Raw genomic sequence first — 22,282 nt, 5'->3', positions numbered from 1 at the left:
TCATTATTAGGCCTCAGAGACAGTTTGAAAATGGGACTACTTTCATATGATTAGGAAGTCTATCATATTAGCTTAAAAGACCACTGTTCTAATTTTGCCCAATCTATTTTTTCTACCTATGCTGATCTTTTCGAAGACAAAACAGGCAAGCTACCAGATGTGTACTCCATGAAGTTAGACCCAGAAGTCAGTCCAGTTGTCAGACCAGCCCGTAAAATTCTAGTACCTATGCAGAACAGAATGAAAGTCGAGCTAAATAAAATGGTGCAGCAAGGTGTAATTTGTCCAGTTGAAGTACTTACTGAATGGGTATCTTCCATGGTAGTAGCTCATAAGAAAAGTTCAGGCGATATCAGAATATGTATTGATCCCAGAGATTTGAACAAAGCACTGAAAAGTCTCATCATAGGTTCATAGGTTCATAGGTTCATACTAGGCTATCTGCCCGAGGGCATTTATTTACAAGCCCCTGGTAGTTTTGTGGCTTACGCCACCCCCCTATGGGGGGAACTATACCCATATTTTTTTGTGCCTGCCTCTGACACTGAGTGACACTGAGGTAATCCCTATCTCCTTCTCATCCATCATCCATTGGATTTCTCTCTCTTGAACAACAAGGCCAGCGTGCTCTGCCTGCCATATATATTCCATTATTATTCATAGATATAGGGTGATGATGATGAATCCCACCACATTCTAATTCTATTAGCCGTAGCCGCCGTTTCGAGGTTTGTCTTGTGGCAATCTAGATTTTTCTTTTGAGAGCATATTATATTCATCAAATCTATTTGACATGGTTGTGTTAGGCAAAGGCTTAATCTCTGAGCAAGCAGCGGCGAGCGAATAAGCGACTGAATTCTTCTTTCAGTTCTCAGTTCACCAGATGAGGACAGATGTTTGAGACCCTTTTATCCTTTTGGTGAGGGTCTTCCAGCTGCTGCAGCAGTGTGCAAGTGTCGGGTCAGATGGGTATTGCATTAATCATTGATGAGTGATGAGTATAGATGAGTATATGAGAGGGAGACTATGACCTCCCTTGATCTAGATGAGAATCCTGGGCAATTCAGTGGTCAAAATATAGAAGGTCTTTAACTCATCATCCAATGCGTACAATCAAAGAAGTCACTGCTCTTATGCCAACTGCCACTGTTTTTATTGTCTTAGATGCAAAAAGTTAATTTTGGCAAATTTTGCTTGAAATAAAATCTTCACTGCTAACCACTTTCAGTACTCCTTTTGGCAAGTATAGATTTTTGAGAATGCCACTTTGGATAAATTCTGCCAGAGAAGTTTTCCAACATGCAATGGAGCAAATTTCTTCTGGATATCCGTGTGCTATTATAGTAGATGATATTCTAGTAGGAGGTAATGGTGAAGCTGAGCATGACAAAAACATCAAAAAAGTTCTGGAAAGAACATGTGAAGTGAATCTTAAGCTGAATCCTCAGAAGTTTAAATTCAGGCTACAAGTCCTGGTCATGGTTAGAACAACACCAAACAGCATTTCATGTCCTGAAACGGAAAACTGCCAGTTCACCAACTCTCAGATACTATGATGTTCACAAACCAGTTACTCTTTCTTGTGATGCTTCGAAATTTGGTCTTGGTGCAGTCATTCTTCAAGAGGGTAGACCAGTAGCCTATGAATCTAGAACTCTAACCCAAACTTGAAATGCATTATGTGCAGATAGAAAAAGAACTCTTGGTGTTTGTGTTAGCATGTTCGAAGTTCCACGATTATATTTATGGTAAACCTATGCAGATTGAAACAGATCACCAATCTCTAGTCACTATTTTGAGAAAGCCTATGCATACAGCTCCTGCCAGACTGCAACTCAGGATGCTCAGATTGCAAAAGCATAATTTCAGGCTTGTCTACACGAAAGCCAAACTTATTTATCTTGCTGATGCATTATTCAGATTGCTCAGAAATACCACTGAGCAGCATGAAATGAGAAACTTGATTTTGAAATCATGGAAGTGAGAAATGTTTCTTCCACATGTCTTGATGATCTCAGAAGTCATACAGTCACATATCCAGTTCTTCAGAAGCTCAACCGCTTTATCAGTCAAGGATGGCCGTCAAAGCATTCTTACTTACTAGTGGAAGTACAACCTTATTTTCCTTACAGAGATGAGATTTTCTTTGACAATGGTATTGTCATGAAAGGTCCAAAAGTAATAGTTCCAAAATCACAAACAACAAGAGCATATTACCATCTTACCTCGTGGCCACCCAGGAACTGATCCTACCAAAAGGGTGAGAGAACTAGTATTTTGCCCTTCTATGTCACAGGATATTGAGACAGTACTTTCATCTTGTTCTGTATGCAATAGTACTAAGCTACATCAACAGAAAGAATCACTTCAACTAAAACAGATTCCTGAACTACCTTGGTCGACAGTAGCTACAGACATTTTCAAATGGAATGGTTAACATTACTTAATGTTAGTAGACTCTTATTCAAATAGGTTCGAGATTGAACTACTTCCTAATCTAGCATCCAGTACTATTACTAAGTTGAAGTGTTATTTTGCAGTCCATGGTAACCAACACAAAGTTATTTCTGACAATGGCACACAGTTTACAAGCCAGCAGTTCAAAAGATTTGCTGATGAGTGGGACTTTACTCATGTTACGAGTAGCCTTGAGTATCCTCAGTCAAGTGGTTTGGCAGAACGTGCAGTTCAAAGTGCAAAACAATTACTAGAGAAGTTGAAACAAGACAACAGCAATGTTTTCTTGAATCTCAGAAATGTTCCTCATGATAAACATCTTGGTTGACCTCCACAGAGACTTCTGTTGAGACAAACCAGAACCACACTACCAACTAGTACTTCATTACTGGTTCCATGTGTCAACAACAACAGATCAGTGAAAGCCCATCTTTTAAAGATGCACTTACCCCAGAAGTCCTGTTATGACAAGTCCAGCAAACTGCTCAATCCATTATGAGAAGGGGAGATAGTGAGGATGCAGACATCCAAAGGTTTTGATCGAATTGGTGACATGAAAAGTATATGTGTAGAACTGAGACAGTACACTGTGGAATCGCAAGTAACAGAATTTAGGTGGAACTGGAAACATTTAATCCCAGTGTCTGAGCCTGTATTGCAGTATCATACCTCCAATAAAGACTCTAAATCTCAGAGTGAGTTATCCAGCATTCCAGTTTCAGATGATGTTCCAGTAAATATCCCTGTTCCTGAAAAGAATCTTGAAACTCTTGAAGCAAGTTGTTCACCAATGACTGTCCATGTTGCTAAACCAGTTCTGATTGCTATATCATTAGATCAGGTCGCATTTCCAGACCATGTACCAGATACGCAGCAACTTGGACATGGATGTTGTGTTTATTTCTTATTGTCTGTACAATTGCATACTTCTTTTTCAAATGTCATTGTATTGTGGGCAATTCATTAAAGAGGGAGGATATAGATCAATATGTATGTATACCTTTAAGAAGCTTTCTAGGGGCTTGCACAAGTATATAAGTACTGAGCAAATGCAAGCCTGACTGCCATTTTGTAGTAAACTATTGAGATGTAAGAATGTATGTCTGTGCAGTCTGTCAGTTAATCAGTTTGTTTATCTTTTGTACTGCTGTTACTATCCTGATGTGCTTCTGTGTAATGAAGCATATAAACGAACTACCCCACCTGTTTGTCTTCAATGAGAAACAAGATGAGCAACCATCATAGCTTATCCAGTCTAAATAGTTCTTCCAGGACAGGCTATTCAAAACTTAAAAGGAAATTCCAAGGCCACAGGCCTATCTCCTACATTCCACTCTCAGGTCCAAACTCAAATACTTCCACAGCTCATTCCAAGGCTGTAGGCCTCTCCCAAGGGCTTCCTTTTTCCTCCATAATTAGATACTTTCACAAAGCCCAATCCACAAGTTAGCCAGGACTGGGCCTCTCAGTCCACGTTTCCTGGTCTTTCTTTCAGTGCTACTAAAATGTTCCTTCATTGAGGAACTACCTTCCTGAATTTAGTACTCCAGGCTACCCTCTTTTATATGAAACAGACTAGAAATTAAGTCCATGTAATGTGACTAATTGCTGTAGAAACCACTGTCATGATATTTTCACAATTACCATAATGCAATGCATTCAAAAAACAGTTGAAGGCACATACACATGTTCCAGCAACATTTTACAGTATTACAATTATAGAAGAATTTATAACATTTTTATAGATTCAACAGATTCAACATGTTGCAACACGCATATACACACACGCATGTGTGAGCATGAGTGACTGAATGATTGTGTGTGTGGTGTGTGTATGTGTGTGTGTATATGGACCACATTGCATAAGAATTGCTCTTGCTGTAAGCTGCTCACTCTGGTGTAAGCCTGCTCTGATTCCGTGCTCTTGTTGTATGTGACTCACTCTGGTGTAAACCTATCATGATTTTTGCTCTTGTTGTAAGTGACTCACTCTGGTGTAAACCTGCCAGGATTCCTGCTATTGTTGTAGGAGACTCACTTCAGTGTAAGCCTACCCTGATTCCAAAAGACTAGCTCTCAGCATAAATGACTTGTCTAAAAACAAGGCTTATGCCAGAGTAAGTCACACCGAGATCATGTCTTTTGGAATCTGGTTCACAGGATCACAGGATCATAGGAGATTACTAGGCTATCGACCCGGAATTCATTTTAAGTCTAGTTTCATCCCAATGTAATACCATAAAATGCTAGTCAATACCCAAGATTGCATTTAGTGATGACTGCCCAGGTCCAGGAGCGCTGTGGCTGCTATCCCTGGAAGAATTTACAGTGCCCCAACCACTCATCCATGTTCCTCCTGAACAGTGTCATAGAGGTGCTCTGTTTCATATGAATTGATAGCCTGTTCTAAAGACGCGGCAGTCACTGGGGGATAAATCTATCCCTTCAACATGTCCAATTTAAGTCGCAGGCCATATTTAGGTACCTGAAATGGGTAGCCCTATTTCCATTTGATTTATCTACATCTATATCTATATATCTCTAAATATATATACATATATATATATATATATATATATATATATGCAAAAATATACACAAACACACACACACATTATATATGGGTCAAATTACTCTAAATTAAAAAATATCTAAACACAAAATGTAGAAAAAATATCTAAACACAAAACATCATCAAAATCCAACCACAGCCAAAACCAGTGTTTTTGCAGGGTGCCAATAATATATATACCATCTCTGAGATTACACAACAGTGGACAAAGGGCAAACTCTTCCCAAGTATAACTTTGATTTTGTCGCTATTTTGTGTTTAGATATTTTTAAGCTTAGATATATTTTGTCACTATTATGTGTCTAGACGTTTTTGAGCTTAGATGACCCATTTACACACACACACACACACACACACACACACACACACACACACACACACACACACATATATATATATATATATATATATACACATAAAATGAACTCTCTCTCTCTCTATATATATATATGTGTATATATATATATATATATATATATATATATATATATATATATATGTACACACACACACACACACACACACACACACACATAGCTCTTGGAATGCATTCATAACATGCCACTTTTTTTGATAATTTTTGTCTTTAGTGTGAGCAATAGTACCATTTTACAGTCAAAATGCAACAGTTTAAATGTAACATACTGTAATATACTGTTAGGAGTTATCCTTTTTCTCTGTAGTAGTGTGACTGGGGAGTTAGTATATTTAATCTTAAGTCCCCCACATACTTGCTCTTTAGTAACTATTCTCTCATATATATATATATATATATATATATATATATATATATATATATATATATATATATATATATATATTTCATTTTACATTTGTTTACTGGAAAGGTCCGACTGGGCAGAGGAGCCCATTTTCAGCACAGGTCCGTAGAGAAAAGGTCCACTGCAGTACATATAAATATGTTATCTGAAGTAGTGATAATTAACAAGATAAATGGAAATTGATATGCAGTAACAGAAAGTTACACTGTTGACCCAGCATACTGATCAGCATGTGGAATTCTATTATACACAAGTTTTTTGGCAGAAGTATAACATTATGTTACTCAAATGACAGACAAAATAACATAGTTCCCAACCTAATAAAGGACAGCAGGCAGGTAATGAGGTTGAGGTCTCTGGAGCATGTGGTGCGAAGGAATTGGGATTTCTTTAGATGTAGCATTTCTAACAGAGCTGGGTCAGACATGGCTTTGTAAGTCAAGCAGAGATCGCCTCTAAGTAGGCGATATGAGACAGACAATAGCTGGAGTCTTTTGAGTCTTTCCATGTAGGGCATGTGTTTAATGCCTAGAATCCTCTTTGTGAGGTACTTCTGTGGCCTCTCCAACTTTTGCAGGTGTCTAGTGAGGTACATGCCAAATGGGGCATTATACTTGATGATTGGTCTAATGAGGGAAGAGTAGAGAGAGATGATGACCTCTTTTTTCCTGGATGCAAAACCCTTGGTAATGAGATCCGCCACAAAGAAGGACTTTCTGACCACAGTGGCAATGTGGTGGTCGAAGGAAAGGTTGCTGTCAACCTGCATCCCCAGATCTTTTATAATACCTTTAGTGTTCAGCGGGTTCCCATTGATGTGGTAATTAGTGGGAACTGAGTTTTTACCAAAGGGGATGAAGATGCATTTTTTGGCATTAACCTCAAGGCCATGGTTTCTACACCAGTCATTAGACTCAGTGTGGCCTTTCTGTAGGATGTCTGCATCACTTGGGGAGTTAATAATGGCTCCCAGCTTGCAGTTGTCTGTGAACTTGGTCAGCCAGAGTTCCTCTGTGTTGGCCTGGACTTCTGAGAAGTAGATGCCGAACAGGAGAGGACCCAGGACCAATCCCTGTGGGACTCCACTCATGACTGTTTGATATATTAATTTAAGAACTCTATGAGAGAAGTAGTATATTTTGTATTTTGTCTTGGACCTGACAGCATCAGCTGAAAGACCCATTCACCACATCTGTCTTACCTGGTTGTGTAAGTAAGTTAACTAGGGTGCAGTAATTTTTCTTAGATACAGACAGGAATATAGTGAAGTATAGCTTAGATGTTTTCTTTATTTATTTATTTGAGACTGTCCTGCAATGTTGCTTAAGTATTTCCTGTGATTTTGAACTCTGATGTAACTGTGATTATTTATTGAGTATTTTCTTGTTCTTTTATTACTTATTATTAAATATATTTAAAATCTTTCATTGTGGCTGATCTGAGTAGAGACTCAAACAGCTTGATTGGCTACAACTCCCTCTGCTCTTTCAATTTAATTAACTAGTCTTAGTCCATAAAATTCTCCACCACCCAGGAAAGACCCCACCCCTCAAAGACATTATTCAACCATACTCTGCTGCTAGATCCCTTCACTCTAACAATAAACTTATCTTCCAAGTCACCAAAGCAAAAACCTCAGCAGGTGAAGCCCTCTTTTCCAACTACATTTCCAAGCTTTGAAACTGCCTGCCAAAACTCAATAGTGACCACTTCCACATCTATACAGTTTAAAAAGCTTCTAAAAATCCACCTTGCTAACTTCTGGCTCTTCTCCTGTAACACCTCAGGATAGACCCCCTGTCCCCCTGCTCCTGAACCCCTCCTTCTAACCCTCCTAGCGCAACTGTACTAGACCACTTCTGTCTAACATCACAACTGTCAAACTGGATCTTACTCTATTTTAAATATATCTGTTCAAATTCTATGCACTGAATACAACTACAAATCCTCACGATGTATTATATGTTGTTGCTATAGTTCCTACTGTTTTAAGTTCTGATGTACTATATTAATGTTTTAAAGATTTAGATGTACTATATTAATGTTTTAAGATATGTTTTACTATACTATGTTACTGTATGACACTGGAGCTTTTCTCCCCGGGCATCCACTGAAAAAGGACACATGTCCAGCTGGACTTTCCCAGTAAACAAATGTAAAATAAATAAAATAAATAAAAAATATGTTCTAAGAGTACTTGCATATTTACTTGGTGACACTGTGTGGGCCACTCCTAATAGCCTTGCTCTTGGTCAAACTACCATTTGGATTTATAGTAACATTACACAGTAAGATTGGACACCCTTTGTTAAGGGCCTTAAAGTACCTGATAAAGAGTTGGCTGGTGGCAGTAATAACTATCTTATAATCTGGGCAAAAGGGGGCATAGCTAGTGAATCTGTGCCAGCCATTCCCAGGTGTGAGTGTGTTTATGTATGAATGAAATCTCAAAGAGTGTGTGCATCATCTACTTGGGCAGGGACATGAAGCACTGGTTGGACAGAGAGGGTGCTGGAGGTATTGGCTTGGCCACTCAGCTGAGATCTCAATTCTATAGCTGTGCCAGTAGGGAATCGTATTGGGGATGTGAAGAAAGAGGGAGAAACCAGACCCAGACTGACTGTGATCTCTGTGTGCTCTTAAGGAAATTGCGCTTTACTGTGTGTTTACTTATCCTTCCAGTGTGTACATCCCCCACTGTTGGCAATGGTGAGGATTGAGTCTCCTTGATCACTGAGCCAGTGTTGGGGCATCACACCACCTATCAGCTGCCATGCCATGCAAGTATAGCCACCTTCATCCAGACGCAAATGGGCACAATACCAATTAGATGGGGGGCTGGGATCTGATGGTTGGCAGGAATGGAGAGAAAAAAAGCACATAGAAAAAGTACTGCTTTTGTAACATGGTTCCACACACAGTGTATAACACTGCCTACTTAAGAGAGAATCCATATTAATAGTTGTAGTAGTCATGTAAACTTTTTACTTTTGGTGTGAGTGGTACTGCTATATTACTGCTCATTGTGTATGACACTATACATATAATAGATATTTCATATTACTGTATTTCCCCAAAAATAAGACCGGGACTTATACTCTTTCCCCCACCGAAATATGCATTAGGGCTTATTATCAGGGGATGCCTTATTTAACCCCACAGTACAACAATCTACATTTATTCATTTATTCATGTACAAAAATCAACATTTATTCATAAAAATAAATTGACGTTTATTCATGTACACAAATTGACATTTATTTGGTACTTTTCTGTTATTGGACAACAGTTCCAAGTAACACGTTAACAGTTGTGTAAGAATTCTACATAAACAGGTCAACAAATATTTCAACTTCAGAATATCTACACCTTGGCTTTCACAGTGCAATATTTCATGCTTGACAGAAAGTGCAGAAAAATCTCAATACATGTGTATTGGAGGAGTGGAATAAAACTGAAAGCAGAAGCAATCCATTCTGTTGCCCCGCTAATGGAAAAGTTATTCAAATACAGTCATGTCATCTTCTTCTGGAACACTGTCATAAGTCTCCAACCCCCGAATTCTGGCCTGAATTTCTAGAGAGTCCATTTCCTGTAGAACCATTGGCCCCAATCTGTCATGCCTAGCAACAGATCTCTTCTTAAATGAGCACTGCTTGTCCAAGTAGCTTGCTCATAGTGCAGTGGCAACACAGCTGTCAGTGATTTTATCCCATGAATTTTTCACCCAAGTCACGACGTCTTGCAGGCTAGGCTTCACAAACTTTCCATGCTGATTTCTCTCCATTAAATTTTCAATGTAGTCATTGAGTTCCATGCGCAAATGGTCCTTGAATGGCTTGTTTATTGCACTATCAAGAGTCTGGAGACAGGCAGTCATTCCTGCAGGAATCATTATTTGATCTATTCTTCTCCGTGCAAGGAATTTCTTCATCTCTTTAATGCGGTGAGTGCTGGCTGAATCCCAGACTAGCAGATCTCTTTCGCCACCTCGCAAAACAAGTGGCAGCATTATATCGACTCACTTCCTTATAACTGCTTGTGTCACCAGGCTTTTTCAGTTTAAAGAATGTAAATGCCTGAAACACGTTCAATCTTATCTTTCTTGCCCTTACTATTAGAGGTGGGAGTTTCTTTCCATCTAGACAAATTGCCAAAATACAGGTAACACGTGCACTCTCGTAACCAGTGCAGGGAATGTAGATTGATGAGGCACCCCTCTAATCAATTGTTGTTTAAGATCCTTGGCCCATAAACACTGCAGTTTTATCCATAGCAATCATGTTGGAGAGTTGGTATTTCGAAAAGTCGATGCCATCAACAAAGAACTTGAAAGCAAGTGCACGTTTAATAACTTCAGTATCTTCCAGCTTGAACAGCATTGTTGATCTTCTTAGAGACAGTTCATATCACTGAAGGGAGCCATCCAGCCAATGTTGTGATGCTTTAAATTCTTCTGGGGATATTTCTAACTGTGGTGCCATTGCAAGGGCAAATGCTTGAATATCAGCCCTGCGCACAACCAAAGCCTTTGCTCTCCTGTTACCAGTCCATTCAGAGATGATGTCTTCCAGCTCAGGAAATAATGGTTGCCGACCTGATCCACACTTGCACTTCTTAGTATTTCCCTCGTTGGTCTGTTGACTGAGATTATCGTAAGCTGCACACCATTTTCCGACCATTCGGAGATCTAAATTCTCTTTGCAGAAAGCCATCAGATTCTTTTCCCAGGAGTCCTCCATGATTCCTTTCTTTACTCAATGGAATAGCTCTTTCTTTTTGCACTCATCTTGTCTGGGGGGGGGGGGCGTAATTGAAGACTTACGAGACCGGAGTGGCAACACAAAATGGTGCCGGTTAAGAAGAAAAGACACAAAGTACAGTTGTATACACTTAACATAAATGTAGATGTTTGAGTGTATTCACTGTTGCAGTCATCACACTTGGGTTATCTGCCTGCAGGTAGCTCTCAGTCGGCCTGAATACCAGAGACTTAGTATTTCTGCGTTGGTTGCTGTCGCTCCAGGTCTGACATCAGGTCGTCAGGGGCATAAAAACAGGCAGCCAATGCCATTACATCAGTTTTTCTTGCCCCAAATGTCAGGAGCCCCCCAGTAGGGAGCTAAGCTATGGTGGAAAAACTTCCACTAGTAAAATGTAAATACCAATACCCCTGCAAGGGGTGAGTAGTATACACAGAGAGGAGAGAGAGAAAGAGAAAGAGAGAGAGTGAGAAGGGGGCTGGAGGGAGGGAAACCAGGACTGCAACAGTGAATACACTCGAACATCTACATTTATGGTAAGTGTACAAAACTGCACTATGTTCTTCGTGTTTCACTGTTGCAGTCATCACACTTGGGTTGATTCTCAAAGCTGTAGAAAGGGTGGAGGCAGTCAAAAGGTGTTTGGGCTGGCTAGTATGCCCTGCAGGACTGCAGTTGCAAAACCCGCACTGGATTTGGAAAATATAGGCAAGTGATAATGTTTAGTGAATGTGTGTACAGAGCTCCAGGTAGCAGCCTCCAGAATGTCCCTGGTAGGGACTCCCCTGAGGAATGCTGTAGAGGTAGAAGTTGCCCTAGTGGAATGTGTTCTGACCCCCTGAGGGGTTGGTTTCCTATGGTGTTTGTAGCAGAAATGGATACCGTGTGCTAACCATTTGGAAATTGTCTGTTTTGAAATAGCCTTGCCCTCTGCCCCTGGTGCAAAACTGAGTAGTAATTGGTCAGATTTCTTGAAGGGTTTAGTCCTATCCAGGTAGAATGTGAGCTGTCTGTGCACGTCCAAGGAATGCAGGATCCTTTCCCCTTTATTTTGAGGATTAGGGAAGAAGGCTGGCAAATGGATAGATTGGTTGAGAGTCACACTGGACACCACTTTGGGCATAAAGGAAGGATTAGTCCTGAAGGGAGAGCCTGTCAGCGTGAAAAATAATGAAAGTTCCACGGCCATAACTGCTTGTAGCTCAGACACTCTTCTCGCTGAAGTGATGGCCAGGAGCAATGCTGTTTTCCAAGAGAGGAATTTTAAGTCTGCTGACACTGCAGGCTCAAAAGGGGGCAGTGTGAGCTTTTCCAGTACAAAGTAAAGGTCCCAAGCAGGGGTGGGTGCTCTCCTTGGTGGCCTTAAGTTGTTTGCCCCTCTCAGGAACTGTTTGATGAGAGAGTGAGAGAATATGAGCGGCTCAGAGTTGTAATGAGCCGAGATGGAAGAGGCATGGATCTTAATAGAGGAAAAGGATAGGCCTCTGTGGAGTAGATCTGCTAAGTAATCCAAGATTAGAGGTAGGGAGGGCAGAGTTGTGTCCTCTCTTTTAGATTGAATCAAGGAGCAATACCTTTTCCACTTATCAGCATAGGATTTCCTTGTACTGGATCTTCTGGCTTCAAGAATGATGTCCAGTACCTGCCTGCTTAGGCTGGTCACTGGGGGAGAATTCAAGGAATAAGCCAGGCTGCAAGATTTTAGGGTTTGTAGTTGCGGATGCAAGATCTGTCCCCCCTGCTGAGATAGCAGGGTTGGGCTCTGGGGTAGGTGCCCGGGTGGCAACGGTGACAGGCTGTGCAGGAGTGGGTACCAGTGCTGGCGTGACCAGTTCGGGGCAATCAGAATTGTCCTTGGTCTTATCTTGAGCACTGTTCTTGAGAGACAGGGCAGAGGGGGAAATGCATAGATTAAGAGGTTTACCCACTGGAAGGATAGGGCATCCACTTTCCAGGCCCTGCTGTGAAGTGTCCTATTGCAGAATTTGCTGAGCTGGTGATTGCAGGGGAAGGCAAAGAGATCCACCTCTGGGGTCCCCCATTTCTGAATCAGAAGGTTGAAGGTGCTGGGCTCTAATTGCCACCCATGTGGGTCTAGGAGATTTCTGATTAAGTCATCTGCCAGTGAGTTTTGTTTGCCTGGCAGGAATTGAGCTTGTAGATGGACCTGCATGTCCAAGGCCATGTTCCACAGGGCCATGGCTAACCTGCAGAGTGGGTAAGAGTGGGTTCCCCCCTGCTTGTTGATGTACCACATAACTGTGGTGTTGTCTGTTTTTATTAGCAGGGGTCCTGGTGAAAGTAGGGATCTGAAAGTTGCTAGAGCATGCTGCATGGCTAGCATCTCTTTTTGGTTTATGTGCAGATGAATTTGACTTGTGCTCCAGTGGCCCTGAATGCACTTGTCGTCCAGGTGTGCCCCCCGAGGAATAGTCTGATGCATCTGTGGTTAGGGTCTGGGCAGCGTGGGGTTGAGTAAAGGGCAGTCCCTTGTTGTGGTTGCATGGTGCTGCGCACCAAAGAAACTCTGTCCTTAGACTAGGTATGATATGAATGACGGTTTCCAGGTCCTGAGAATGTTGGCACCAAAGACTTTTTAAGTACCACTGAAGTTTTCTCATATGCAGTCTGGCATATGGAATTAGTAGGCTGCATGAGGCTATGAACCCTAGGGCCTGCAGGATTTTCCTTGCGGATAGCTGGGTTCTGGTGGCCCTTTGACTGAACTAGTCTGTCAGATAGGCTTGTTTTTCTGGTGTAAGGAATGCCATCTGGGATGCTGTGTCCAAGCTTGCTCCCAAAAATACAATCTTTTGACTGGGGACTAGTTTTGATTTATTTTCGTTGATGGTGTACCCCAGGGACATTAGAAAGTTTTTTACAAATGTCAGGTGCTGCAACAGCATTTCCTGACTGCCTGAATCAGGCAGTCGTCCAAGTACATGTAAATTTGAATTTTTTTCTGTCTGTGGTAGGCAATGGCTGGAGCCAGGCATTTTGTGAATACTCCGGGAGCAGTGGATAAGCCAAAGGGAAGTGCAGAGAACTGTTAATGCATATATCCTGCCCTGATGTGAAGATATTTCCTGCATGAGTCCCTTATAGGGATGTGCAGATAGGCTTCTTTTAAGTCTAGGGTAGCCTGGCCAGCATAGGAAGAAGCTGCTGCTGGATGAGCATTTTGAATGTTGGTACCACTAGGAAGGTGTTTAGAATGGAAAGATCTAGGATTGGGTGCCAAGTGCCCTCTTTTCTGAGTACCAGGAAAAGTCTGGAATAGAACCCTTGACCTATCGGTTCTGCAGGAACAGGCTGAATTGCCCTTATAGAGAGCAGGGATTGAACTTGGTTTTGTGCCTTTGCCCACTGGTTTGGAGGAAGGTCTGGAAACCCTTTTGGGGTTGGCTGTGAGTGGAAGTAAAATGTGTACCCTGGGATACAATGTTGAGGATCCATCAGTCTTTGGTGATTGAAGTCCAGTTTTTTGCATGATGGGCAAGTTTTCCTTCTAGGGGCACAAGCAGTTGGGCTGAGGTGGGGACAGGAGTTGAGAAGTCATTGGAAATTCTTCCTGTAAGGGGGTGGCTTAGCACTCACTGTTTTTGAAGGGGAGGCACTCCATTACTTAGATCTCTGTATACCCTGAGACTGTCTGGGGGGGGGGTCTGTTTCCCCTGGGTCTAGTTTGAGATGGCCATGAGGGGGCTGGAAAGGACCAATGTTTTGAGGTGCCTACTGAATCTAGGAGGCTGTACTTGCAAGAGATCTTTGACTGTTTGCATAGATTTAGCTTTTTCTTTCATCTTTTTAAGAACCTCTTCTGCTTTGGTGCCAGATTGTCCTTATTCAAAGGAGCATCTAGTAATTTTGATTTGACATGGTCTGGCAAGGTCAGCTCTTTAAGCCAAGCATGCCTTCTAAGTATAGATCCAGTGACTGCTGCCCTACAAGATGCTTCTAGGGCTTCAAAGCCACACTGCAATGTATGCTTGCTGACTTGGCTTGCACACTCCGTAAAGGTAGCTATTTTTTGATTAATATGTTCCATAATATGTTGCTGGTACTTCATTATGTGAAACTGGCAATTCAAAGCCCTAATGGTGAGAGTTGCAGAGGTGTATACTTTCTTACCCCATCTGTCTAAAGGTCTGGAATCCCTGTCCGAAGGAGTGGGATTCTTAGCTGTAGTTGCTTTGATACCTTTAGGTCCCTGGGAGATGACCTCTACATCAGCAGTAGGATTTTTGAAAAGGGATTTGTGAGAGTCAGGAGCTCTGCAATACCTGTCTGGTTTCCTAGGAGCATGGGGTAAAGTATCAGGAGTTAAACTGGATACCATAAAGACATCATCCACAACATCCAGGACTGGGAGTATTGCTAAAGGCCTATGTTGTGGCAAGTGTAGAAATTCTCTGAGTCTGTTTTTGGACTGAGGATAGTCTTGGTATTGCCAGTGGAAATGCTCTCTTAAAGTATGTAAGGTTTCACCAAAAGAAAAATCATCTGGAGGAGAAGCATAGGGAATAGATTCCTCTGCATCTGAATCCTCATAAGCAAATACAGACATGTCTTCATAATCAGATACCTCAGAGTCGCTGGACTCTTGGTCTGTTAAAGCTGCTGGGGACAGGTCTCTTTTTCTCTTAGCAGGGGAAGGCTGACTTCCCCTAATCAACATAATAAGGTCTTCTGCCATTTTAAGCATTTGATGTTGTGGCAAGGAAGCAGGTGCATGAGTTAGAGTCGTCGTTTATTTAGGCATAGCGCATACTCTTGGCCTTAGAAACTCGGTGGTTTTAGACAGAACTGAAGATGGTTTGTGTTGAATATCGGTAGTGTAAAGAACTTCCTCAGAGAGCCTGCTCAGCGGCTCAGGACCCATCCAAGGTAGAGACATCCACAAGTTCTGTTACAGAAGAGTCTTGTGGCATACCGGACTCCGAACGAGTCTTGGTAGAGGCCTACGAATTAATTGAAGCGGGCATCAGGGACTGCAAAAGCGCCTCACTGAGTACCGGTGAACTGGCAACTAGCTTAACGAAAGCGTCGTCGGCAGTTTTGGACCTGGGCAGTCTGTCTCTGTCTTTATCCTCGCATTTTTTTGGTAGATCGGTAGTCAGATGGCTTACCGAAGCCATTTTGGAATACGAAAATCGAGAATGAAAGTACTTAGCGACAATAAGGGCCCAACGATGAATAGACTGGGAGTTGAACAAGGCACAAAACCGACAGACAGGAACGTCGTGGTCTGGGCCTAAACAAGTGACGCAGTAAGAATGAAAATCTCGGTGTGGTATTTGCTTTCCACAGGCAAGACAATTATTAACTTTTTCTGACATCAGTTAGAGCAAGAAAAAAGGATCCCCAGTGGGGTACTTGGCTTTAGAAGACTTCAGGATAATTCAATTCAGTAACGAAAACTCAAGTGGTGGCCGACCTGCACTTGTGCGACTACTTCTGCTTCAGGCTCCTCGGCAAGAAAGACTGATGTAATGGCGTCGGCTGCCTGTTTTTATACCCCTGATGACCTGACGTCAGACCTGGAGCAACACCAACCTACGCAGAAATACTAAGTCTCTGGTATTCAGGCTAACTGAGGGCTACCTGCAGGTAGATAACCCAAGTGTGATGACTGCAACAGTGAAACACGAAGAACATCCACAGCTGTTCATTATCAAGTGCGTGCGCTTTACGCACATTGTCTGTACTTTGACTGATCAAAGTACACTTGCTAGTGTTTATGAGCCAAAGATCTCAACCGTCAAGTGTGAGTGATGATTAGGGTTACAGCAAGAATCGTGGAAGACTCCCAGGGAAAGAATCTTATGACTTTCTGCAAAGAGAAGTTGGGTGTCCGAATGGTCTAAAAATGGTGAGCAGAGTACAATAACCTCAGTCAACGGGTGTCAATAATATTATTTTATAATTCAACACGTCCATCGTGTGTTGTTGACGATCTTAACTGGGGCTTATTTTTGGGGTAGGGCTTATATCATGACCAATCTGGAAAATCACGCTAAGCCTTATTCTCTGGTTAGGTCTTATTTACAAAGAAATAAGGTATATGTTGCATTGTTTCAATATATGCAATGCTTTTTGCAGTATTTCCCATGTAAAAGGGTCCCCATGCTCTGCACAGCCCATGTAACAGGATCTTACAGAAATGTATATTGTTTCTCATATAAAATGACTCCCAATGTTTTATGTTGTGCTACTTATTTAATCAAGCAACATGATGTGTTATAGTCCTAAATGACAGTAGTACCACATAGCTAGAGCATCTCTTCATGATGGTGAACAGGTAAAATATTTCACATCACACTATAACTTTTCTTATTCTTCTAATAAAGATCATGCCACAGAACTGCATGTTTCAGAAAATGAGCTTCAGTCAAGACTGGTACCCTTACCGCAGAGCCTGTGATGATGTGCACAGGAGCCTTAGGATTGATGTATGGATATTTCTCACTGCCATTGAAAACCTGTAAAGGAAGATGTGACAATTAGAAACAAATATATATTCAAAATTATTATTTATTTACAGTTACAACTTAAAAAGCACTCTCTTCTTTATTCTACCATATCTACACTTTAATCACTACTTCTAGTGACTCATCTCAACATTCTCTAATAGAGTACTACACAAAGAAATAATGGGACAACCTGTTGGGCCAACTACACCTTTATGTATCTAGGGGATACAATAAAATATAAGCATTCTAGCCAAAGGGGAAACCAATTTCTCAAAGTCCCTATCAGAAAAATATCCCAAATGGATCCCCTTATTATTGTGTCCATAAAACTACTCACAAATTCTTCCTAAATATTTTTAGAAATACATTAAGTTTTATCATCAATCAAAATTTAAAATATTGCTGCCTATTCATAATAACTATATTTTTACCTTTATCAACAGGCCTAATAAGTAAATCTTGTTTTTCTTTCACACTTTTAACAACTTCCAATAATCCTTACATAAATTTACTGTTACTTCTTTTGTACCTAAAAACAGTTCTTTACACTTCAAATCCATTTGTATATTCATTACTAAAGCATAACTTTTTAGAAACGTATTAGTAAAAGGGGGTATAAAAGTACTTTTACTATGACTGGAGCTTAATCAAATGGTGCATAAGTATTATACATCCCCCTCATTATCTGTACAAGAACATAGTATCTACTTCATTGCTAAAAGATAATCAGTCTACCAATAGCATAAGGGTTGGGAGGGTGGCCTAATGGTTAAGGTGTTTGCCTTATAAACACAATGTGCAAGGTTTGAGTCTCACAAGGGATAATTGGCTAAGCTTAAAATAGCTTGCAAGGGCAGTTAGCTTAGTATGAACCTATAAATTCTACTTATTAATAACAATTAAAAAGTACAATGTTCATTTTATATTGTCTCAGTAATACTGTAGGAGTGCTCTATAATAGTGAAACAAAAAGAAAATTCAGTGCTAGAATAAAAGGACAGCTTCAGGACATACATTTTTTAACGGAACACAACAGAAACACTGATGTTCTGCTTGCTTCTACTTTTCTGCACATTAAAGTAAAAGAAACTAAAAGACATTTAATTAAGCAAAAACTTCTACAGAAGAAAAATATATGTATTTTAAAATACAGTACTTTGATACCTAAAGTGTTAAATTTGGGAAGTCAATTGGAGATATTTGATTTCTTAACTTTTTTATGTAGTAATTGACCAGTTTTAATTGTTTCACTTAATGTGATAATGTGACGTTTTATGACTAAGGTGTTGGAAGTGATGAATGAAGTGGTGGAATAAAGGAGAGTGTGCTTTTTAAGTCATACCTGTTTATTTTCATCTGGTGTATGCTGTTAAATATTATTATTTATTTACTTAGTTCTGACAACAATAAGCCTAGTGATACATAAAGTCCTCCTTTTAGGGACGCCTCACAGAACTCATGATCAAAACATAAAACAAGGAATGACAATAGTACATACAGCAAAACATAATGATAATTTATATAAAAACATGTGAAGCCGATGAAAAGAGCTTCAGGGCAGAATGTATAAAAATGTTAAAAGTTACAGAATAAACACACATCTGGCTCAAACCATGGGACATAAAGGTTCAAGTGCGCTTGATGCAATCTGTATAAGGACAAAAGAGATGAGTCATGATATGAAAATGACATTATCTTTAACAATGAGGCTACACAGGGGATGAAGCCCCAGAGATTATGGTTAAAGTTAGGCTATAGATTTTTTCCTGTGTGTGTATACTACTTAGGGTGATAAGAAATAGGAGACAGTCAGTAAACAGCTGAGATAAAAAAAGAATGGCCATACTTAGAGTGCACAGTTTCTTCAACTAAATTTAAAGACAGTACTTATAATTTAGAATTGATACGCAAGTAGAAATTCCAGAGGTGACGAGTAAAGTGAATATTTTACTGTAGATCACTGTGTGCTTTTTACTGCAATATGGGGGCAACTGATTCATTTGTATCAGTTTGCTGTGAAGTTAAATGTCAGGAACAATAACCAGATTCAGAAAAAGCCCAGCACTGAGTGGCAAGAAGTACCCTATAACACAATCTTGGAAACCAGAGATTCAGAGACACATTAGCTGTAATGAGGAAATACCTCAATATCTGGTGATCTGCAAGTCTCATTTAACAATTACAAGTGCTAACAACCACTTTGTAGCTGTAATTACCACCAGAGTCCCATGCATCACATTCATAGGTTCATAGTTACGTACTAAGTAATCAGTCTGCATACCAAACAATCCTAGTCAATAACCCCTGTTCAAAAGTTCATTCCAGCCTCAAGGACGGCAAGACAAGAATGGCCAGAGAAGAATTTCAAGCTGCCTATCCAATTATCTAGGTTTATTTTGAAGGTGGCAAGTGTACTACTCTGCTTCACATATAGTGGAAGTCTGTTCCAGAGGTGTGGGGTACGTTGCAATATGACTCTATCAGCTGATATGCCTTAATTATCTGCTGATGAAGATTTAGTTCCTTTAACCTGGTATTTGATGTACCATTTGATTTGTGTAGGAATAGACAGTCAAAAATGGCTGGAACTTTCATGTCTTGAAAGGCTAAACACAGATCTCCATGGAGGAGTCTGGAAGAGACTTAAGCATGGGGAAAGGGCTACCAGTCTGTTTGACAACTATGATTATTGAGGCTACTGATTTTTGCAGTTATGAATCTCTGAGTAATATGTTTAGATAAATGCATGCCAAAAAATAAAAAAGAGGCATAAGAGAGTCGATTATCCGAAACGTCGATTATCTAAATGCCGTCTTCCAAACTTTTTGGGTAGGAAAACTCATAAAGTCTGAATATGTAAATGTTATACATATTCGCTTGTGCATGTTTTTTGAGCTTGTACTACTGTAATATACTGTACCATTTTGTACTTGCAGTAAAATTTGTTTTATTTTTCTTGTTTAATGTTCATCAAAAACATTTTTAGAAGTTTTTTATCCAGTTACGTTATATGCTTGATTACCCGATCAGTTTGATTATCTGAACTACCCTAGGTCCCAATTAGTTCAGATAATCGACTCTCTACTGTACACTCAATAATGGGTCTGATGAAATAAGAGTAAAGGGGAATTAAGACTTTGCTGGATCAAGTGGAGATAAAACTGGAAATCAAATGAGCCAGACAAGAGATTTTATGAACTACTTGTGGAGACATAATGGTCAAATGATAAGGAATTATCAACAAGACAGTCTATATCCCTTATGATACTGTCTGTTTGGAGAGGTGTGTTACCTATATGGTATGTGAAAATGTTTTGTTTATCAAAATAACTATGCTTCATTTTTTTACATTTAATTTGAAACTACTGTCCTTGCATCAATTAATAACATGGTCTAATCTATGATGGAACAACAGTGAGTCACAGGAAGATCAATAACATTACCCAATTTACAGTCATCTGCAAAGGTAAGTAATCATAGGCCATGAGTGTTGGGCAGAAGGTTTGAGAAACAGAAGTCAATTAGGAGATGAGCCAGTACTGATCCGTGTGGCACACCACTGATAATTTGCTTGTTTTCAAAAGCAGCACCTACGACTCTAACCACATGGGTTCTGCCAAGACAACTAGCTAGCTCACCATTGCACAATATAAAGACTTTTATTCCGATTGACAAGTCTGTTAATAATCCCTGCATGGAGAATGGTGTCAAAGGCCATGGCTAGGTCCAGATATGCTATTTCTACTGCATAACCCCTGTAACATCAGGTATCACTAAAATTTACAAAAGTGCAGTATTCTCTTTGCATAAGTCTAGAAATGCAGCCATATTAAAGCATGCCTTCACAATGTGCATACAATTTCAGTGAGTGCACATTTAGTTAGTAAAAATAACCTTCAAATGCTAAGTGTTTTACTGTCTTTCAAAGTTGTAAACCACTTGGCAAGCACTGTCAGAAAGACAGTGTTAACAGTCTGGTATGTTTATACTCGCCCTGCCATTAATGTCAATTGTCCAGATTTTTGCCTCATATATTAGGTCTCATTCTCATAAAATCTGTTTTTTTTTATCAAATTACCAAGGATGTCCTACTGATCCCTGTTGCAGTACTGTTAACCAGTGGGTTATCACCGCTGATGCCCAGCCAGGGGATCAAAGCTTCACCTTCACCAGGATCATAGATCTGACATTTGACCTCAGCTAGTAAGCATGGATGTATATAGACAGATATATGAGCACAATTCATCAGATTATTCCCAAGCCTGCAGCCTGAGGACCCCTGAGAAATAAATGACTAGCTAGGAGGGGTGAAGCATGACATGATAAGGAAGCCCCCTTGTTCTAGGGTATTGTCCATAGGGTAGGAACAAAGAGAGAAAGTAGAGGGTTAGTATAAATAAGTATAGAGGGGAAGGAGAGTAGAAAGAAAGACTGTAACAGTAATCAGTAGGACATCTACTGTTATGGTAAGTACTTACATAACTCTATTATGTCCTGACTAAAATCACTGTTGCAGTATTCTTAAGCAGTGGGTGATTCCCAAAGCTGAAAGAAACAAAAGGGTGGTAGGCTAGTAAGTAGCAGGGTTATTCAAGAGGCCAGAAAGGACTGACCTAGCAATGGCAGATCTTTACTTTGAAAAGGCATCAATCCTGTAATGTTTAGGGAAGGTGTGTACAGAAGACCAGGTGGCAGTTTCCAGTATGGCTCTGGTATCCACCTTTTGCATGTGGATATTAGAAACAAACTTTTCTAGGTGGCAAGTTCCCAGCCTCTCTTTGCCATTCTGTACAGCTGGTATGCTCTGGTTCCCCTTTCTTGTTTATGTACCACATGACAATTGTGCCATCTGTGAACACTCATAGGGGACCTGATTTCCAGGCATAAGAGAAAATTTAAAGAGCTTGGATGAGGGTCCTCATCTCCTTCAGGTTTGTGTGTTCCCTTAATAATTTTGGCTACCACTTGCCCTGTACTCAGTTAGTCCCTGTCCAGGTTCTCCATGTCTCATCTAAGGCATCTGTGTACAATTCCTGAACAGGATCTGGAGTAGTGAAAAGGAGTCCTGGATTAAGGGTCACCTGAACCTTCTACCATAATAGTTACCTTCTAAGACAATGTAATAGATGAATCACTGTGTCTAAAGGGTGAGAGTGTTGAGATCATACTCTTTTTAGGTACCAATGGATTTTTCTCATATGCAGTTTGGCTAGAAGAAGCATTTGGACAGCAGCT

General features: G+C 40.3%; 1 protein-coding gene across 1 annotated transcript in view; it reads right to left on the bottom strand.

Annotated features, from left to right (window-relative positions):
• Nucleotides 1-22,282, bottom strand: part of ACP7 (acid phosphatase 7, tartrate resistant (putative)) — a 1,845,593-nt gene that overhangs the window by 115,515 nt on the left and 1,707,796 nt on the right. The window contains exon 11 of the mRNA XM_044073976.1: nt 16,985-17,056. Within this exon, the coding sequence (XP_043929911.1) occupies nt 16,985-17,056 (72 nt within the window). The remainder of the gene's footprint in view (nt 1-16,984; nt 17,057-22,282) is intronic.

This window comes from Protopterus annectens, chromosome 6.part0 (genome assembly GCF_019279795.1).
Source record: "Protopterus annectens isolate FY-2018-M chromosome 6.part0, PAN1.0, whole genome shotgun sequence".
In the NCBI taxonomy this organism is placed as follows: domain Eukaryota; kingdom Metazoa; phylum Chordata; order Ceratodontiformes; family Protopteridae; genus Protopterus; species Protopterus annectens.
The sequence above is the reverse complement of the archived record's forward strand: the minus strand, read 5'-3'. Positions and strand labels throughout refer to the sequence as shown.